The following is a 20454-nucleotide window of genomic DNA, read 5'->3' on the forward strand; positions in this document are numbered from 1 at the left end:
GTGGTTGGGCGCCAAGGGGGCGGCAGGTGGTGCCGCGCCGGAGGGATTGGGGGATGGTGACGCGCCGGAGGGGTGGGGATGGTGGGGGGCCGTGGGAATGGGGGTGGAGTGGTGGGTTGGTGGGGCGCTGGGTGGTGGTGGTGGGGAAGAAGGTGGGCATGAGGGGCGGTGGGTCTGTGCGCAGTTCGTTTTGTTGGCGAGGTGTTATCAGAATAAGCTATCTAGTGTTATCAGAATAAGGTTTTAAGGGTGTTATCATAATAGACCCACCCTACAAAGCTAATGTAAAAAAAACTTTAGAAAGCTAGTTTTGGGGCACGGGGCCAGTTGCCTACTTTTTTTGGAACAGAACATTAGCTTTATTTATTGGAAATAACGGTTACATCATCAACAAGAAAACATACAATATCATTCATAGGTTCCTCAAACCAATCCATTGTCATAGAAAATTTAGCTAACCTAGCAAGGTCATGAGCAACCTGACTTGCTTCCCTATTACAATGTTCAAACCTAAAAAGAGGAAAATCACACACCATAAAATAGGTGGGTGGACCAGACGCCCGTCTGGCGGGTCGCGCGAGTGGCGGCGCTGGTGGGTGGCGCTGGAGATGGTGATGGTGATGGTGCAGCGGCGGGTGATGGAGATGGCGAGGATGGGTGGCTGGGTGGCACTGGTTGGCGCACCGCCGCGCCGGCCTGGCCGCGGCGGCGGCCGGTGGTGGAAAGGTGGGGTGAGGGGAATGGAGATGCCAGGCCCTAAAGGGGATCGGGGCTGCTGTTAGGGATTTTGACCCCTCCTCTAGTCTGCCACTTTTCTGATTTGGCCCTTCTCCTTTCCTTCTTTCTTCCCAAGTAGATCCCCTCCATCTTTAGTTTTGGCCCATCCCTTTCTTCGCTTCTTTGCTGCCCTTCTCTCTTCTTAATAGCCAATTCGTCCGAATCTTGAAGATTATAGTGTCTTTGCGCACATTTCTGCAAAATAGACCAAAAACTAGTAAATGATCCTTTATATGATTTTCATGCAAATATTCAATATTTCATAGCAAGAATTGATAGTCATATCTCAATAAACCGCATATTTGAGTGCCAAAAGATGTATATGAAATGTGCTTATCAAGTTCCCCCACACTTAAATCTTTGCTTGTCCTCAAGCAAAGGAATATGATAAGAGCAGGATAGTGAATAGTGAGCTGACTAGAGAATGTTCAAGTGAAGTAGATCTCTAAAGAATGCATGCTTTGGACTTAGCTAGTGAAAATCAATGGTTAAGAGTGCTACAGAGCAATAGGACACTAGTAGACTCAATCATTTTAAACTTTTACAATGATAGAAGTGGATCAACAAGTTCAAATGATGATTGTGCCAAAGGTTCCTAAAGAGAGCATGATCCAGAGCACAAAAAAGAACATAAACTTGTGATCACTTCACTTATTTATAGAAGTAAAGCAATGATAATATTTTATCGATCTCACCAAAGGAACATACCACCGATCCCGAGAATATGGTATACACCTGGATCGACCAATTATTAGTTTTTTTTTTGTTTGTCTCCCCAAAGGAACATACCACCGATCCCGAGAACATGGTATACACCTGGTTCGACACTTACATTTTTTTATTAATTACTGCCCAAGCTAACCCGATTTCACATGCCACCGATCCCGGGAACATGACATGCTACTGTAGGTAGTCAGACTTATTTATTCATTATTACTTATCTTAAATGAACAACGCATAAGCACAAAAATAGGAATCATCACTTCTCATGTCTGGTTCACATGCTACCGATCCAGGGAACATAGCATGCTAATCCATAGTGGTTAGGTGATTGCTCTCAATGGGAACACATTAGGCACAAACTCAGCATCTGACACTTAATGATCTAGGTGTATCGAGGTAAAAGCAGAAAATGATTAAGTTTTCTAGTGTATTAGGGATTTGAGCACTTAAAACTAATAGCTTTCACTACTTTCAGCAAAGCAAGCATTGTGTAGATCACTAGGTTACAAGGCATTCAACACTCACTTCACATATTCACATCAAGCACCATATGTCAAATAAAATTCAGTGGGGCAACATTTAAGGCATGGCTTAAGCAACCCAAATAACATTTGATTTCAGCTTGTATCAATGGATGATATACTCAGAATGGGTCATGAAACAGCTCACCGGGTTTTTATAGGAAGTAGCACTCGCTCGACACTCTCTAAACTGCAACTCTTCTCCTTTGCTTCCTCGTGCATTGTGACTCCTCTCCTTTTGCTTCCCTATCCTCATGCCTGCTCCAGCTTCTCTCTTCATGTGTGCTCCTTGCTTCTCCTCATCCCCATGCCATGGGTCCACCGGGGTCCCAGGGAATGTCATCTCGAACTTGGTCAGCATGTAGTGATTCGTGCACAAGCAAGAACCTGAAAAAGCACTCAACGAAAGAGACAATGCAAGTGGTAGGGATAATACCCTCCAAGTCATCAATCGAATATCCAATTACATAAGCATAGCTATAAAGCACATGTTTAGGATGGTACAAATCAGTAAGCTCAATGCTAGTATTAGAATCACACGTTTCATTAAGCATGGGTATAGCATTAGGAACATAAGTATCATGAACAGAGATATGAGCAATGCCACTAATAGGGTGTGTATGATCATGTCCAAGCAAATAGTTTTTCAAATCTACCTTAAGTGATGGCATCATGCAATGCAAGGTAGTAGCAAACAAATCATATGAAGACATGTCATTAAGAGGATTAGATAAACCTGGCACATCACGCTCTGGTATGACAATAGGCAAATGAATCTCAGGTTCTTCATCTTCATCTACAGCAGCTTCTTTTACTTCTTCAGGAGGGATAGACATTGGATCTTCAACTTGATCACTTGGGCATTTGAGCTTTGGATCATCTTGTGCCTTGGCTACGAGTACATCTTCAATCTGAGGTATCTCTTCCTCTGGGCTCTCGCTATCTTGCTCAGCTAAATGTGAGGGTGTTGGAACCTCACATGTATCAATGGATATCTCAGCCACACTCAACTCAAGCTGTGATGATATAGTACTGCCAGCGTTGATGTTCTTCTCAATCTTCCTTACTTCTTCCACTAGCTCATTCCCACTCTTGACCTTCTTCATTTCATCTAGTATCACCGGCCTAATTGGATCATCTTCAGCACTCCAAGTGAACTTGAGACTAAGCAATGTGAGCTTCTCTATATCATCAAGTTCATCTTGTGTGGGCACTTGCACATGAGATTGCTCGAAAGGTGCTGGAGTTGTTGGTTGACCAAATGGAGGACCATTTAACTCCATTGGACACATCTCCTGGTATTGAGGTATATGAGTAGGAGGTGAAAAAATCTGTTGTGGAGCATAGTTGTGGTTCTCCTCATTGTACCTGAATCCCTGCAATGGATAACTAGAGGCAAACGATGAGATCTCAGGGTTGTTTCTCCTATATGACATATTCGGGTTTTCAGGCCACCCATGTGAGTAATTGTTTTGGTATGAGCTATGCTGTTGAGCGAAGCTCATGCCAAAAAAATCTGGAGGATGGGAGTAACCACGCAGACATTCAGCGGGCAAATGGCCCTGAAATCCACAAATATGGCAGGTAGGAGCAACATAAGGATGGCCTATAGAATAAGGATCATAAGAGCTAAGCCTATCCTCAAAAACTACTTCTCCCTGCCGAGCTAAATCATCTAATTGATGGGAAATCTTACTTATCAGTTCTTGAATACTTTCCGTGTTGTTTGTAGTGTTGCTCGCATAAGCCTGATGATCTGAAAAGTAAGCCATAACCGAGAAGATAGTTCTAACCTGCAAAAAGGAAAATAAAACAAAAAAGATACTAACTAGAACAGAGGTTAGTGGTTAGAGATATATCACGAATATATGGCACAAACTAGAAAAAGAAGAAAAACCTAGTCTATAGCCTAACACGGTCACTCGACGCTAGTCCCCGGCAACGGCGCCAAAATAATCGGTTGAAAGTGCAGTGGAATATTTTGCCCAAACTACGGATGTCGTGTTCTCCACAGGGACTAGGATACGGCAACTATGCTCGGCTAAAGCTAGGTGACACGATATTTGGAAACGAAAACAGAAAATAAAACCTAAACTAAACAAGGTAGTTCCCGAAGGTCGTCGCCAAAGAGAATGCAAAATAAGCAAAGATACATTCAGATTATACTCTGTCTTTTTGGTATTTTTATTAGGCTTGAAGAATTAAAACACTAACACAGACAAACATCAATGATAAAAGGGAATCAACAAGACATGAACACATATAACCATCAAACATATAACAGTGGGATGAATCACGGCTATATGGCTGAATATAAATGTTTCACAACACAAACTCACACACAAATTTTTGTATCACAAGTACTTAGTAAACACATAAACTACAAACTGGAACAAGTTCACAGGGTTAGGTACACATATATGGTGATGGATAAACCACAGATACACAGCAAGAACAATTCAACTAGTGAGAACACACAATATGTGATACAATATTTATAAGTATGAAACTGAACCATTCACAGATTGCAAGCATTCATAGAATCTGAACATTACAGGGCATTACACATCTCCTATTACAGAAATTCAGAGAATATAAAGAGGGAAAAAGAGAGATAGCAGCAGTTTATGGTTAAGATTAGGAGCACCAGGGGCGTTTGAGAGAAGGTGCAGCAAGAAAGAGGAGCAACGGCAGTTTTGGGGAGAGGTAATAGCAGCCAGCAGTTGGTTCAGAGAAGGAGCAGCAGCTTGGGATTTTGAGAAGAGCAGCAGGGAATAGGAGCAACAACAAGGAGAAGTTCAGAGAAAAGCAACAGCAAGGGGGTGCGAGGGAAGAAGGAGCAGCGGCAGATCAGCGCAAGAAGAAGAAGCAGCAAGCAGCGGACGGAGGGAGAAGAAGCAGCGAGGGAGATGAGGTGCTGGTCGCGCGGGGGACCAGACGCCCGTCTGGCGGGTCGCGCGAGTGGCGGCGCTGGTGGGTGGCGCTGGAGATGGTGATGGTGATGGTGCAGTGGCGGGTGATGGAGATGGCGAGGATGGGTGGCTGGGTGGCACTGGTTGGCGCACTGCCGCGCCGGCCTGGCCGCGGCGGCGGCCGGTGGTGGAAAGGTGGGGTGAGGGGAATGGAGATGCCAGGCCCTAAAGGGGATCGGGGCTGCTGTTAGGGATTTTGACCCCTCCTCTAGTCTGCCACTTTTCTGATTTGGCCCTTCTCCTTTCCTTCTTTCTTCCCAAGTAGATCCCCTCCATCTTTAGTTTTGGCCCATCCCTTTCTTCACTTCTTTCCTGCCCTTCTCTCTTCTTAATAGCCAATTCGTCCGAATCTTGAAGATTATAGTGTCTTTGCGCACATTTCTACAAAATAGACCAAAGACTAGTAAATGATCCTTTATATGATTTTCATGCAAATATTCAATATTTCACAGCAAGAATTGATGGTCATATCTCAATAAACCGCATATTTGAGTGCCAAAAGATGTATATGAAATGTGCTTATCATCAACAGATCACTGAAGCAAGGATCATGACAGCATATAGGACATTTAAAGCATATAGGATATATAAAACAAATGCAGCAGAGGTAGCTAGAAAGGAGACAAAGAAACTTGATCTATAGTAAAAATAAGAAGCAACCTCCAAGATAATACGCCTGCAAAACAAAATAAAAAGAACTAATTAGGACATGGAACCATTGTAACTACCATGTTGCTCTGCAGTTAGCATATTTAAGCTATTAAAACCTCAAAATCTAGTACTTTTATGTCCTAATGGTGACAACCAAAAGCTATCTATTGCGCATTGAGCACCTTAGTTGATGGTCAGAACATTGTGTCATGATGGATTCAAACAATCTCAAATCCTAGCCATTTAAACAAGATACATAGTTCATGGAATTTATCCCAATAGTACACAGAGGAAGCTGCATAATATAAAAGAATAAAATATGAATTGGCAATCAGACTGTAGTAAGTCACTAAATCGGTATGATCAGAACCTACAAAGCAGAGTACAATTGAAAAGTTAAGGTAAAAGAGAACTTTGACCTAAAACTTTAAAACAAGAAAAAACATTTTTACATGTCTGTGCTGTTGTAGATGAATTGATAATCAAACTGCAGTCATCTAGCCTTGAAAGCCAAAAATATAATGGATGGACTATGAGAACAATACAGAAGTCTGTTGCATCGGATTGTAGTTAAACAAATTCAGATGTGGTCATTTGGTGGAAGGATACCTTAGTTGGATATAACATTAATCAAATGGCTGTCGCCTGCACATTCGTTTATGGTGACAAATATATGGTGCACTACACCTGCACATTCAATTGCCATGGTGAAAAATACAGGTGCACAAATGGTTCAAGAAGTACAATCGCATCAAGATAGACTAACATGTTTCTAGATTGGGATTTGCTTCATCCTTAAAAGCCTAGCACTTGAATCTGTAACCTTCAAAGGTGAGCAATCGATGCCTGACTTACAAAATTCTTCTTTCTTATAATCTAAGCATCTGTCAAAGAGTTCAAATGAAGAAAAGCATAATGAGAGCAACTATATGAACCAAGCTATAATTTCCACATCATAGCTTTCAACGGCAGAGCAACTTACAGAATGGAATTACCCAATCATTATCAATGTTAGTGAACTATTTGTTTAACTCTCGTAGGAACTCAACTATCATTGTCCTCATTGATCTCACCTGGTATGTGATGTAGCGGGGTGCAACCATTGCTTAAGTACCCCGTGAAACTGAAAATGAAAGTTTGACATAGTAAAATACACCAATACCCAAATTTGCCTAAATCTGCCCCACGAGTGATATTTTTCTGTTAATGACAACCATGTGAAACTAAAAACACCTAAATATAACCTGACAACTTAAAATTTACTCAGGAAATGACAGAGTAGATCGAGAATCACCAAAACAACTCACCTCAGATGAAGCACACATCAAGGAGACCTGCTTCACCTCCAATGATCCACCTCTACCTCACACACATCATGTCTCCTCCTACATCAAGCCATCATGGAAGGAAAAATCTAAGAATGTGCACTGAAACCTCAAGTAGTTTCACCTTGGACAGCTCGAGTGGGCTGGCTCGCCTCGGTCTCCTCGACCACGAACGTGAGCAAGAAGGTGGAAGCCTACTTTGGCTGGTGTGGGTGAGTTCTTCCAGGGCATGCCCCGGAATAAGAAGACAGCAGAGAAAATCGCGAATGGCCCCTGGCTGGCGGCGCCGCCTCCACGAGGACCAGCCTGCTCCTTCACCTGTTCCCGCCTCATCCCTCTTCCCTCTTCCCTCGAGCCTCCTGTCCCCGACTCTTCCCTCTTGGAGCCTCACCCGCGACGGGCCGACGGCTGCTTGTCCTGGTCGCCCGCCTCCACTGCCCCTTCGCCCCACCACCGGGCCTAACTTGCGCCAGATCTGGAACCAGGCGTCGACGACGACCGGATAAACAACGGAGAGAGGGAAGTCGAGGCGGGGAAGCAGCAACGGTGGGGGAGGAGGAGTAGGCGGCGGCGAGGCCCTGGTGACGAGCGGGGAGGAGGGAGGGGCGGCGAGGCCCTGGTGACGAGCTGGGAGGAGGGAGGGGCAGTGGATCGAGGGGAATGTGGGAGCTAGGGTTGTGCGGCGCCTGGTGTGCGAGCGGGATTGGGTGCGTAGCGCGCGAACCAGATTGGGCAAAGTGTCGTTCACGCGAAAACGGCCAACCTAGCCAATGAACACGAGGCGCGAGCCCACTCGTCATTGGCCAGTCGAAACAACCGCGAGGTGAAAAATGTGGTTACAGTGAGGTGAAAATCCAACGGCCGGGACACGCCAGAAGGGCAGATCCGACGGCTAACGAAGATGCAAATCGAGGGAGCTTCCTGAGAGCGAGTTGGCTAGCCTCTTTTTTGTTTTAAATATACTAGATCTTTCAGCGCCCACCATTTACCACGAGGCAGCACAATAAGAATTTAAAACTGAATTCAGTGCATCCGCATTCATGAATTAGGCCTTCTTTGGATTGGAGGATTTTCACAGGATTTTCATGGGATATCAATCCTCAGGATTGTTTCCTATGAAACGCATTTGGATCAAAGGATTGGGCCATTAAAATTCCTTAGGATTGGGTCTTCAAGGTGCTGATTTCAAAGGAATTTACACATGAGGTCCGACCTCTGGAAAAAATCCACAGGATTGGCTATGTCATGGCAATCAAATCCTCCATTTTTCCTATTCCTTTGTTTTGCAAATCCTGTGATCCAAAGAAGCCTTTAGCTTAAGAATCAGCCAGTGGCCTACTTTACATTGGAGAGATGACCCATCTTCCCCAACGGAGTTGCCATTGTGGAAGGGCGCCAGCCAATAGGAAGCCGCGATCCAGCCAATATGACATCGACAAAAAAACTGTTGACACATCCCCGATAAACACACAGATTGGTGTGTGCTGCCGTACTTCTCAGTATTTCTCCCAGTTTAGATCCGCGTTTCCCTTTCGCTGCTCCCCTCCGATCCCCAATAAGGCCGGCAGCATGGAGGAGACGCCGCCGCAGCCTCAGGCGGCGCACGCATCTCCTCCGTTCCCGGCGATCTTCACCCCTCCGAGCGCTCTCTCCTCGACGTCCTTGCGGGGCAGCCCCACCGTCCCCAGCCCCGCGCACTTCAGCACGCCACCGGGCCCGCCCGTCTTCTCCTCGCCGCTTCGCCCCGCCACCGTGCCATTCCGCACCACCCCGATCTCCCCTCAGGCGGTACCCTTCGCCTCCCGCACCGCCTCCTCATCGTCCTCCGTCTCCCTCCCCACATCCTCCGCGCCGCACACCATGAACGGCGCGGCCACCCCTCACAGCCACGTGCCCTCTGTGGCGCCGTCTCTGGAGGACTCCAGCATCGACTCCCCATACGTCCTCTTCTCTGCCCGCAAGGTACACGTCGCTCTTTCCTTACCGCAGTAATGTCCGCACATCTCCTATAACTCAATTATGCATGCGCATAAGTACGTTACCATTTGGATCTTACACGATTACACTACTAGTTGAGTTGTGAATTACGCTTGGTTTTTAGATGCGAATCGTGTTTAGTGCATAGGCATGTGCAAATTCTCCAGCTTGTCATTTAGTTGGTGTTTTTCACTTGCAGGTCCTGAAGCAGAAGAAACTGCTGAATGCCCCTAGCTTGGGGTTCGGAGCCCTTGTTTCACCAGGGAGGGAGGTACCGCCAGGTCCCGAAGCCTTGGAGCGTGATCCCCGCCGGTGTCTGAACTGTGGGGCTTATGTGAATTTGTACTGTGACGTGTTGATTGGCTCTGGGCAATGGCAGTGTGTCATTTGCAAAAAGCTGAACAGCAGTGAGGGGGAATTTGTGGTCTCCAGCAAGCAGGACCTGGTTCAGTGGCCAGAGCTCGTGTCCTCGACTGTCGATTATGTGCATCCAGGGAGTAGGCGGCCAGGCTTGATCCCGGTGCCTGTCTTGAGGGTCTCTGGTCCCATTTTTATTCTCATAGATGAGTGTCTTGATGAGGCGCACCTGCAGCATCTACAGGGCTCCTTGCATGCATTTGTGGATTCACTCCCTCCTACAGCAAGGATTGGAATCATCTCCTTTGGTAGAACTGTCTCTGTGTATGATTTTTCGGAAGGTGCGGCGGTGTCAGCGGATGTGCTACCCGGTAGTAAGTCGCTTGCCCAAGAGTCATTGAAGGTGCTAATCTACGGGACAGGGGTGTATTTGTCTCCTATACATGCTTCGCTGCCTGTTGCACACACAATATTCTCATCCCTGAGACCCTATCAGTTTAGTGTGGCGGAAGTATCGAGGGACCGATGCCTTGGTGCAGCGGTGGAGGTTGCCCTTGGTATTATTCAAGGGCCGTCAGCGGAGTTGTCTCGTGGAATCATCAAGAGATCAGGAGGCAACTGCAGGATCTTGGTGTGTGCTGGTGGCCCCAACACGTTTGGACCAGGATCAACACCTCATTCTGTTCAACACCCAAACTATGCTTACCTGGAGAAGACAGCTATGAAGTACATGGAGAGTCTTGGTCATGAAGCACGGAGACACAGTACCATCGTTGACATTCTTTGTGCTGGAACATGCCCTGTGAGGGTTCCTGTCCTACAGCCACTGGCGAAGTGTTCTGGTGGTGTGCTTTTACTTCATGATGATTTTGGAGAGGCCTTTGGGGTCAACTTGCAGAGGGCGTCAACTAAAGCAACTGGCTCTCATGGCTTATTTGAGATTAGATGTTCAGATGGCATGCTTGTCACTCAAGTAATTGGCCCTGGCGAAGAGGCTTCTCCTGATTCTCATGAAACATTCAAGCATGACACTTCATTTTGTATCCAGATGCATAGTGTTGAGGGGACACAGAGTTTTTCCGTGTCTTTGGAGACAAAGGCGGATATCAGGAATGATTTCATTTACTTCCAGTTTGCAGTCCGTTACTCTAATATGTATCAAACAGAAAGCACAAGGGTGATCACTAGCAGGCTGCAAACGGTTGATGGTTTGTCTGCATATCTTTCAAGTGTGCAAGAAGATGTAGCTTCAGTAATCATTGGTAAGAGAACTGTCTTGCGCGCCAAGACTGCCTCCGATGCTTTTGACATGAGGCTCACAATTGATGAAAGAATTAAGGACGTAGCTCTCAAATTTGGTACCCAGGTTCCAAAATCAAAGCTTTATCGGTTCCCAAAAGAGCTGTCATCACTCCCTGAGTGTTTGTTTCATTTGAGAAGGGGGCCACTCTTAGGTAGCATAATAGGACATGAAGATGAAAGATCAGTTCTGAGGAGTTTGTTCTTGAATGCATCATTTGACCTCTCGCTCCGTATGCTTGCACCTCGTTGTATAATGCATCGAGAAGGTGGCACATTTGAGGAGCTGCCAGCATATGATCTGACCATGCAATCTAATTGTGCAGTGGTACTGGATCATGGAACAGATATTTTCATCTGGTTGGTAAGTCACCTCCTATCTTCTCTCTCTCCCTCCCCACTCCCAATAAGGGAGTCACCTGTATGGTCTGTCTCTTTACCACATTATCTCAGTGCTGTAGCTGCATATTAAACTTACTCCATTCACCTTTGTTTTCAACATTCTTGACATAATATTTTTTTCACTGGTGTTGTCTTTTGGATTAAATGTTTTGGCTTCGGAATTGTAGCTGTTGAACATGACTTTGTTCTTGATTGCTACTGGTCAAAGTGTGAGGTTTGACATTTCCAAAAATTATACGCACTACATTATGGAACAGAGGGATATTTGAACAGAAGGTGACTTTCTTTTTGCAAGGAAAGAAATGAAGCATGGGATTTTAGCAGTATCATGTTTGCAAAAACTAACTTGTTACCCGGATTGTGAGTTTATGTAATAATCATAAGATTTTGCAAGAAATAGAGTGAATCGAGTTTGAAAGGTGAATTCGTTGGAACTATTAAATTTTCAATAGAGGCCAGTTGGTGGTTAGAACGAATATAGAGATCTCATGAATGTATGTGTGTAAATGATGCTAATACTCCCTCTGTATCAAACTATAATACGTTTTTGTAAGCTAGTTTAACCTACAAAAACGTCTTATATTTTGGTACAGAGGTAGTACTTGATATACTAGGGCGGCAGGAAGATGTCATATTTTGCTGATTTACTTAACGTATTAATATGTTGAATTATCATTATGCAATGGCTATTTTGGTTATTCATCATAATGCTAGCAAAGAGTAATATTTCCTGAGTTGCACTTTCTTACTGTGTGTCTTCAGGGTGCTGAACTAGCAACCCAAGAAGGACAAACTGCAGCAGCTTTGGCAGCATGTCGTACGCTGGCAGAAGAGCTAAGTGAACTCCGTTTTCCAGCTCCCAGGATACTTTCATTCAGAGTCAGTTTCCCTGTTCCCAACCTTGACTTTGATTTCCAAAATTTAAACTGCTTTCCTTCCTTTTCTCTTATCAACTCTTCTGCTCATGCCTTTGCTATCATCATAGTATCATATCTTATATAGCCCATGTGTTGTTAGATTTCAAATCAGTCTGACAAAATTCATTAACTGTGCAACTATCATGAAACACGACTTGCACAAGGTAAATGCTTTGGTTTGCTCACTATCTTTTTTTTTCCATCGGTGTTCTGGTGCAGGAAGGGAGCTCTCAGGCTAGATACTTTGTCTCACGCCTGATCCCAGCTCACAAGGACCCTACTTATGAGCAGGTAATGATTCTCTTAACCTTAGCAGTGACATTATGGTTCGCCTGCATTCATCGCTGCTGGGTTATTTCGCTGATGGTTCTTACGGCAGCTAGATTCATGGTCACTGATAAACAGAATCGTGAGCAAGGCTGTAATTGTTAACATGAGCACATTTGCATGTTTCAGGAGTCGAGATTTCCTCAGCTACGGACCCTTGCTCCTGAACTGAGGGCCAGGCTAAAGAGCAGCTTCATCCACTTTGATGACCCTAGCTTTTGCGAGTGGATGCGCAGCCTCAAATTGGTCCCGCCGGAACAAAGCTAATGCAAATAATTGGATGAGTGCAATCAGAAACGATTGTGGATAGCCGAGGTTTGGTTTCAAACAGAGTTGCCAAACGACATCTGAAAACTTTGCGAGGTAACGCCTAAGGCCCAAACATTTGTTTGGGTTGATGAAGCGGCAATTTGTGTGAAGTGAAGCTGTATAATTTTGCCTGATTATTTTCTCTGATGTGGTCGCGTAAATGCATTATCTCTTGCCACACAGGTGCGTAAAATTTTAGACAATTAGAGCATCGCTTATGTTCTCCTGCCTTTGAAGAGTTTGTTGTATGTCACATAATAGAAGTCTGTCCTGGCCATTCATTTGATTCCTTTTACTCGAGGCGAATCCCAATTCTCCATTTGCACAACTTTTTTGTTTTGTTTTGAGAAAGTCCATTTATACAATCAGAGATACTACATTTCAACAGTGTTGCTTAGTGTTTACAGCATTACATTTGTTCTTGATTTGTGGTGGTAAGTGATATCGTGAAAAATGAATTAGTGATTTCGCGCGCAGCTGACACTATGCCACAGAAGTATGTGCACGTGTATAAGCCATGTTGCAGTCATTTTGGACACGTCCACATGGCACCTGTTTGACTCTGTTCATGCCTGGTGGGCGAGCACATGCACCACAGGCACCATCGACAGAAAAGCAAAGGCATCGATTACCATGCTAGTGTCATGGATCATTTGGAATGAGCACAACGCAAGAGTGTTTAGGCAAAAAAGTGCACCTCCGCAAATCTTGCTCAGCATCATTGAAGACGAGGCAAACCTTTGGATTAAAGCTGCGGCAAAGAAACTAGGGTCTTTTTTATTGCGAGAATAATTGTCATGCCGTAACTTGGATGTGTGTTGTAACAAACTCTCTCTCCTCCTCATTTAATATATGAGGCAAATCTTTTGCCTCCATTTCAAAAAAAAAATGTTGCAGTCATTTATGAATAGGTATCGTTAATCACAGCTGGCACACGGGCCCAGGAGCCTTTTTAGTCTAACAGATGCCATGGCCCAGCAGTACAAGGGCGGGGGGTCTTAGGGCATGTAAAATGGAGGCAGCACTTTGGTGCTGCCCCGACCATCCACATAGATAAATTTCAATGAAGCTACTCGTGTGTGCCGTAATCATCCAATGAAAGCTACTCTATGTGATGTCATCATCTTATTTTTTCTCTCTCACATACTTTCCAACACATGAAACCTCCACTATACACTTAAACAATACAAGCAACCATTTGAATCAACGATATCAACAAGCTTGCATACTGAAAGTTATCGAAAAACTTGATTTCCATACAAAAATCAGCAATGTTGATATCCAAACAGTAGCAAGTATGTTTTGTCCATGACACTAAATAATTCCACAGTAATAAAATAATGTAAAGGTTTCCAAATACTCATAAAGGGAAGATTTGTAAACACTCGTATCAAATTTAGAAGTTCAAACTGAATTTGTTGGTGTATCCTCTGAACCTTCTCATTCCAAAAAAAAGATTGTCTCACATCTTCAATGCTTCCTTGCACATGAACCCCTCGTTTGATGCACATATCTGTACAACATCTACATAAGAATTAAGACACTGATTTAGTCTACAATAACAAGCAGGCAGGGCCGGTCCTGTTCTTCTAGGGGGCCTGGGGCGAACTCAGAAAATGGGCCTATCGACTGTTATAGTGGAGTAAAGATGCTAGCTTTCATACATGTATACCATGAAATTATTTGACTTGAACATGAGATGAAACATCGACAATTGAAGTTTCATTTGCAACATTGAATTTGTCAGTATTCTCAGTCACAACATTCACAAAAAGAAGAATGCAGAAGTAAAAACTAGTGATTAAGTAGAAAGCAAGAAATGGAATACTAACAATAGAATGGCAGAGGGAAGATCATGTTCAAAGGCAATAGCCATTGATTAGTGTGGTTCTTTTGAAACTGGAATCTACTAATAAAGAATATGACATGAATCAAGGAGGAGAACAGAGGAAAATCATGCTCAAAGGCAACATAATAAGAATAACATGTTTTATTTGCTTGATATATTGACCCAACGAATTTATTCAGCCATGTATGGCGTGGCTTGACCCAAAAGTACCAACTCACATAAGCAATTCCTATGAACTAAACTGCAGGAAAACAAATATTCATGTGTGTGTAGTGAAGGGAGACAAACAAAGGTTCCCGAAGAAATTGAACTACATACCTTCTATTCCTCCCCGAAGAGTTGATCCCCCAATCTCGTGACAGCCTTCATATGCATTTTCTTTGCCCATGGTTAATTCGTGTAGTCTCAGCATTCAACATCTCTGTGAACTTGTCAAACAGTTTGATTCTTTCCTCTACCAGCTTAGCCACTATCCTCTCCTTTGCAGACCCATATGCAAGTCAACTAGCTTCTACCTTCTGAGCAGATAGTCGACTCTGCAATTCCATTATCTCTTCATTTTGCACCTTAGCGTCAGCTTGCTTGTAGAAAAGCACCAGTATGTTCTTTAGCTTTCTTGGCACCCTTGCGACCTGGAGGTTGCTGAGCATTCTCAGTTGGTACTCGTGTTGTCCTGTTTGTTCCATCCCCTTTTGTGTACACATGAATCTTCCACTTTTGTCTCTCCCGCACATCTTCCCACCAATGCACATACACGAACTGCTGTCCATGGCGGCTGTGGTACAGTTCCAGAGCTTGCTACATGAGTTGTTTATCACACCGTCCACTTGCATGGGTGTCTCTAATCTGGTTGTAGCATCCATTTAAAGAGGTTACCTTCTTTGTTGTTTTGTACCAATGGTTCTTGAGGTGCTTCACATCCCCTTGTCGGTCACTCTCAATTGTGTAGTTGTATGTAGCAACAACCTCCTTCCAGCAGTATTCTGCCTTCTTTGCATTACCATCGATATGATTCACAGAGTTGCGCAACCAAGTACTCACCTGCACAATGGAATGAAGCGTAAGGTTACATTTGACTAAACAAAAGACAAGATGCATGTGATGGAGTATAAAAATAGGAGAATCCAACCTAAATAAATTCTTAGATAGAATGCCATGAGATATCTTCAATGTTCACATGACAAGAATGTGAGGATTGGGGGGGGGGTTACCAATCTGATGCCCTCGTCTTTTGTATAATATAGCCTTTGTCTATCTTCATCATCGGGTTCCATTTTTGGTTGTTGGATGGAGTTGTGGTCCTCGGAACAAATGTCGATGGGAGAGGGTGGTGATTGGCTGGTGGTGGCGGTGGCGGTGGCTGCGTACAGAACATTGGATATTGAAAACCAAGCTGGTGATGGTCTGGCAAGGTGAAGCTTGAATGACTTTGGTCTCTCTCTCTCTCTCTCTCTCGCACACACACACACACAAATATAGTTGTTCACTAAAGCAACAAAAGTAATTTAAAGTTCAACTAATTGTTTGTATCTTCACTAAATTTTCTCCAAATATGCTCAACCAAATCATGTTTGAACTGATTGTGCATGGACATGTCACGTATATCAACATCTATTCTTATCACGTCGGCGAATAACGGTCTAGACCCACTAATTGTTGTCAGAGGCAGAGCAGTAGATGTTTCCAAAGTTTCATTCAAATCAAAAGGTAACTCCACGCCCTTCTCATCTTCGAGTATCATGTTGTGCATGATCACACATGCTTTCATTATGTTGCAGATATCTATTTGATCCCAAAGTCGTGATGGTTCTGCCATGATTTTGAAGCGTTGTTGTAGAACTCCAAATGCACGTTCAACATCCTTTCTCGCTGTTGGAAATATGCCCTAGAGGCAATAATAAAATGGTTATTATTGTATTTCCTTGTTCATGATAATTGTCTATGTTCATGCTATAATTGTATTAACTGGAAACCATAATGCATGTGTGAATACATAGACCACAACATGTCCCTAGTGAGCCTCTAGTTGACTAGCTCGTTGATCAATAGATGGTTATGGTTTCCTGACCATGGACATTGAATGTCATTGATAACGGGATCACATCATTAGGAGAATGATGTGATGGACAAGACCCAATCCTAAGCATAGCACAAGATCGTGTAGTTCGTTTGCTAAAGCTTTTCTAATGTCAAGTACCATTTCCCTAGACCATGAGATTGTGCAACTCCCGGATACCGTAGGAATGCTTTGGGTGTACCAAACGTCACAACGTAACTGGGTGGCTATAAAGGTGCACTACAGGTATCTCCGAAAGTGTCTGTTGGGTTGGCACAAATCGAGACTGGGATTTGTCACTCCGTATGACGGAGAGGTATCTCTGGGCCCACTCGGTAATGCATCATGATAATGAGCTCAATGTAACTAAGTAGTTAGTCACGGGATCATGCATTACGGAACGAGTAAAGTGACTTGCCGGTAACGAGATTGAACGAGGTATTGGGATACCGACGATCGAATCTCGGACAAGTAACATACCGATTGACAAAAGGTATTATATGCGGGATTGATTGAATCCCCGACATCGTGATTCATCCGATGAGATCATCGTGAAACATGTGGGAGCCAATATGGGTATCCAGATCCCGCTATTGGTTATTGGCCGAAGAGGTGTCTCGGTCATGTCTGCATGGTTCCCGAACCCGTAGGGTCTACACACTTAAGGTTCGATGACACTAGAGTTGTTATGGGAAATAGTATGTGGTTACCAAAGGTTGTTCGGAGTCTCGGATGAGATCCCGGACATCACGAGGAGTTCTGGAATAGTCCAGCGGTGAAGATCGATATATTGGATGAAGGGTATTGGAGTCCGGAAGTGTTCTGGGGGTACCAGGTGATGACCAGCGTGTCCGAAAGGGGTTTCGGAGGCCCCGACAAGCGTTGGGGGGCCTTATGGGCCAAGGGGAGGGGGCACATCAGCCCACTAAGGGGCTGAGAGCCCCTCTCACCCCATCTCACGTAACCAGGAGAGGTGGGGGCGCCACCCCTAGGGCAGCCGCCCCTCCCGGCTTGGGGGGGGGGGGCAAGTTTCCTAGGGGGTGGGGGCGCCCAAACCCATCTAGGGTTTCCCCTGTGGCCGCCGCCCCTCCCCTAGGGAACCCTAGGGCGCCTCCCCCTCCTCCCTTCCCCCTATATATAGTGAGGGAGAGAGAGGGCAGCCGCACCCTTCCCCTGGCACAACCCTCTCCCTCCTCCAACACCTCCTCCTCCTCCGTAGTGCTTGGCGAAGCCCTGCCGGAGAACCACGAGCTCCATCACCACCACACCGTCGTGCTGTCAGAGTTCTCCCTCAACTTCTCCTCTCCCCTTGCTTGATCAAGAAGGAGGAGACGTCACCGGGCTGTACATGTGTTGAACGCAGAGGCGCCGTCCATTCGGCGCTAGATCGGATCTTCCGCGATTTGAATCGCCGTGAGTACGACTCCATCAACCGCGTTCTTGTAACGCTTCCGCTTAGCGATCTTCAAGGGTATGAAGATGTACTCCCTCTCTCTCTCGTTGCTAGTCTCTCCATAGATTGATCTTGGTGATGCGTAGAAAATTTTGAATTTCTGCTACGTTCCCCAACAGTGGCATCATGAGCTAGGTCTATTGCGTAGATTCTATGCACGAGTAGAACACAAGTTGTTGTGGGCGTTGATTTTGTTCAATATGCTTACCGTTACTAGTCATATCTTGTTTCGACGGTATTGTGGGATGAAGCAGCCCGGACCGACCTTACACGTCAGTTACGTGAGACAGGTTCCACCGACTGACATGCACTTGTTGCATAAGGTGGCTAGCTAGCGGGTGCCAGTCTCTCCCACTTTAGTCGGATCGGATTCGATGAAAAGGGTCCTTATGAAGGGTAAATAGCAATTGGCATATCACGTTGTGGTTTTGGCGTAGGTAAGAAACGTTCTTGCTAGAAACCTATAGAAGCCACGTAAAAACTTGCAACAACAATTAGAGGACGTCTAACTTGTTTTTGCAGCATATGTCGTGTGATGTGATATGGCCAAAAAGGATGTGATGAATGAAATATATGTGATGTATGAGATTGATCATGTTCTTGTAATAGGAATCATGACTTGCATGTCGATGAGTATGACAACCGACAGGAGCCATAGGAGTTGTCTTAATTTATTGTATGACCTGTGTGTCTTTGAATAACGCCATGTAATTACTTTATTGCTAAACCATTAGCCATAGTAGTAGAAGTAATAGTTGGCAAGACAACTTCATGAAAAAAACGATGATGGAGATCATGATGATGGAGATCATGGTGTCATGCCGGTGACGATGATGATCATGGTGCCCCGAAGATGGAGATCAAAAGGAGCAAAATGATATTGGCCATATCATGTCACTATTTGATTGCATTAGATGTTTATCATGTGTTTAAATCTTATTTGCTTAGAACGACGGTAGCATAAATAAGATGATCCCTCACTAAAATTTCAAGAAAGTGTTCCCCCTAACTGTGCACCGTTGCGAAGGTTCGTTGTTTCGAAGCACCACGTGATGATCGGGTGTGATAGATTCTAACATTCGCATACAACGGGTGTAAGCCAGATTTACACACGTGAAACACTTAGGTTGACTTGACGAGCCTAGTATGTATAGACATGGCCTCGGAACACAAGAGACCGAAAGGTCGAACATGAGTCGTATAGAAGATACGATCAACATGGAGATGTACACCGATGATGACTAGTCCGTCTCACGTGATGATCGGACACGGCCTAGTTGACTCGGATCATGTATCACTTAGATGACTAGAGGGATGTCTATCTAAGTGGGAGTTCATTAAATTATTTGATTAGATGAACTTAATTATCATGAACATAGTCAAAAGGTCTTTGTAAATTATGTCGTTGCATACGCTTTAGTTCTACTGTTTAGATATGTTCCTAGAGAAAATATAGTTGAAAGTTGATAGTAGCAATTATGCGGACTGGGTCCGTAAACTAAGGATTGTCCTCATTGCTGCGCAGAAGGCTTATGTCCTTAATGCACCGCTCGGTGCGCTGAACCTCGAACGTCGTCTGTGGATGTTGCGAACATCTGACATACACATTTTGATGACTACATGATAGTTCAGTAATGTTAAACGGTTTAGAATTGTGGCACCGAAGACGTTTTTGAAACGTCGCAAAACATATGAGATGTTCCAAGGGCTGAAATTGGGATTTCAGGCTCGTGCCCACGTCAAGAGGTATAAGACCTCCGACGAATTTCTTAGCCTACAAACTAAGGGAGAAAAGCTCAATCGTTGAGCATGTGCTCAGATTGTCTGAGTACTACAATCACTTGAATTGAGTGGGAGTTAATCCTCCAGATGAGATAGTGATGTTTCTCCAAAGTCACTGCACCAAGCTACTAGAGCTTCGTGATGAACTATAACATATCAGGGATAGATATGATGATCCTTGAGCTATTTGCAATGTTTGACACTGCGAAAGTAGAAATCAAGAAGGAGCATCAATTGTTGATGGTTAGAGAAACCACTAGTTTCAAGAAGGGCAAGGGCAAGAAGGGATACTTCATGAAACAGCAAATCAGTTGCTGCTCTAGTTAAGAAACCCAAGGTTGAACCCAAACCCGAGACTAAGTGCTTTTGTAATGAGGGGAACGGTCACTGAAGCAGAACTACCCTAGATACTTGGTAGATGAGAAGGCTGGCAAGGTCGACAGAAGTATATTGGATATACATTATATTAATGTGTACTTTACTAGTACTCCTAGTAGCACCAGGATATTAGATACCGGTTCGGTTGCTAAGTGTTAGTAACTCGAAATAAAAGCTGCGGAATAAACAGAGACTAGCTAAGGGGAGATGACAATATGTGTTGAAAGTGTTTCCAAGGTTGATGTGATCAAGCATCACATACTCCCTCTACCATCGAGATTGGTGTTAAACCTAAATAATTGTTATTTGGTGTTTGCGTTGAGCATAGACATGATTGGGTTATGTTTATCGCAATACGGTTATTCATTTAAGGAGAATA

At 44.4% G+C, this 20454-nt stretch overlaps 1 protein-coding gene across 1 annotated transcript; it reads left to right on the forward strand.

The window, feature by feature from the left end:
- Positions 1-8425: 8425 nt before the first annotated feature.
- On the forward strand, positions 8426-12942 carry LOC119275942 (protein transport protein SEC23-1-like). The gene is made up of 5 exons (XM_037556879.1): positions 8426-8931; positions 9146-10966; positions 11767-11883; positions 12141-12212; positions 12378-12942. Exons 1-5 carry the CDS (start codon positions 8539-8541, stop codon positions 12513-12515), a joined length of 2541 nt encoding a protein of 846 aa, XP_037412776.1. The 5' UTR covers positions 8426-8538; the 3' UTR covers positions 12516-12942.
- Positions 12943-20454: the final 7512 nt, after the last annotated feature.

The sequence above is a fragment of the Triticum dicoccoides genome, chromosome 3B, assembly GCF_002162155.2.
Source record: "Triticum dicoccoides isolate Atlit2015 ecotype Zavitan chromosome 3B, WEW_v2.0, whole genome shotgun sequence".
NCBI lineage: Eukaryota > Viridiplantae > Streptophyta > Magnoliopsida > Poales > Poaceae > Triticum > Triticum dicoccoides.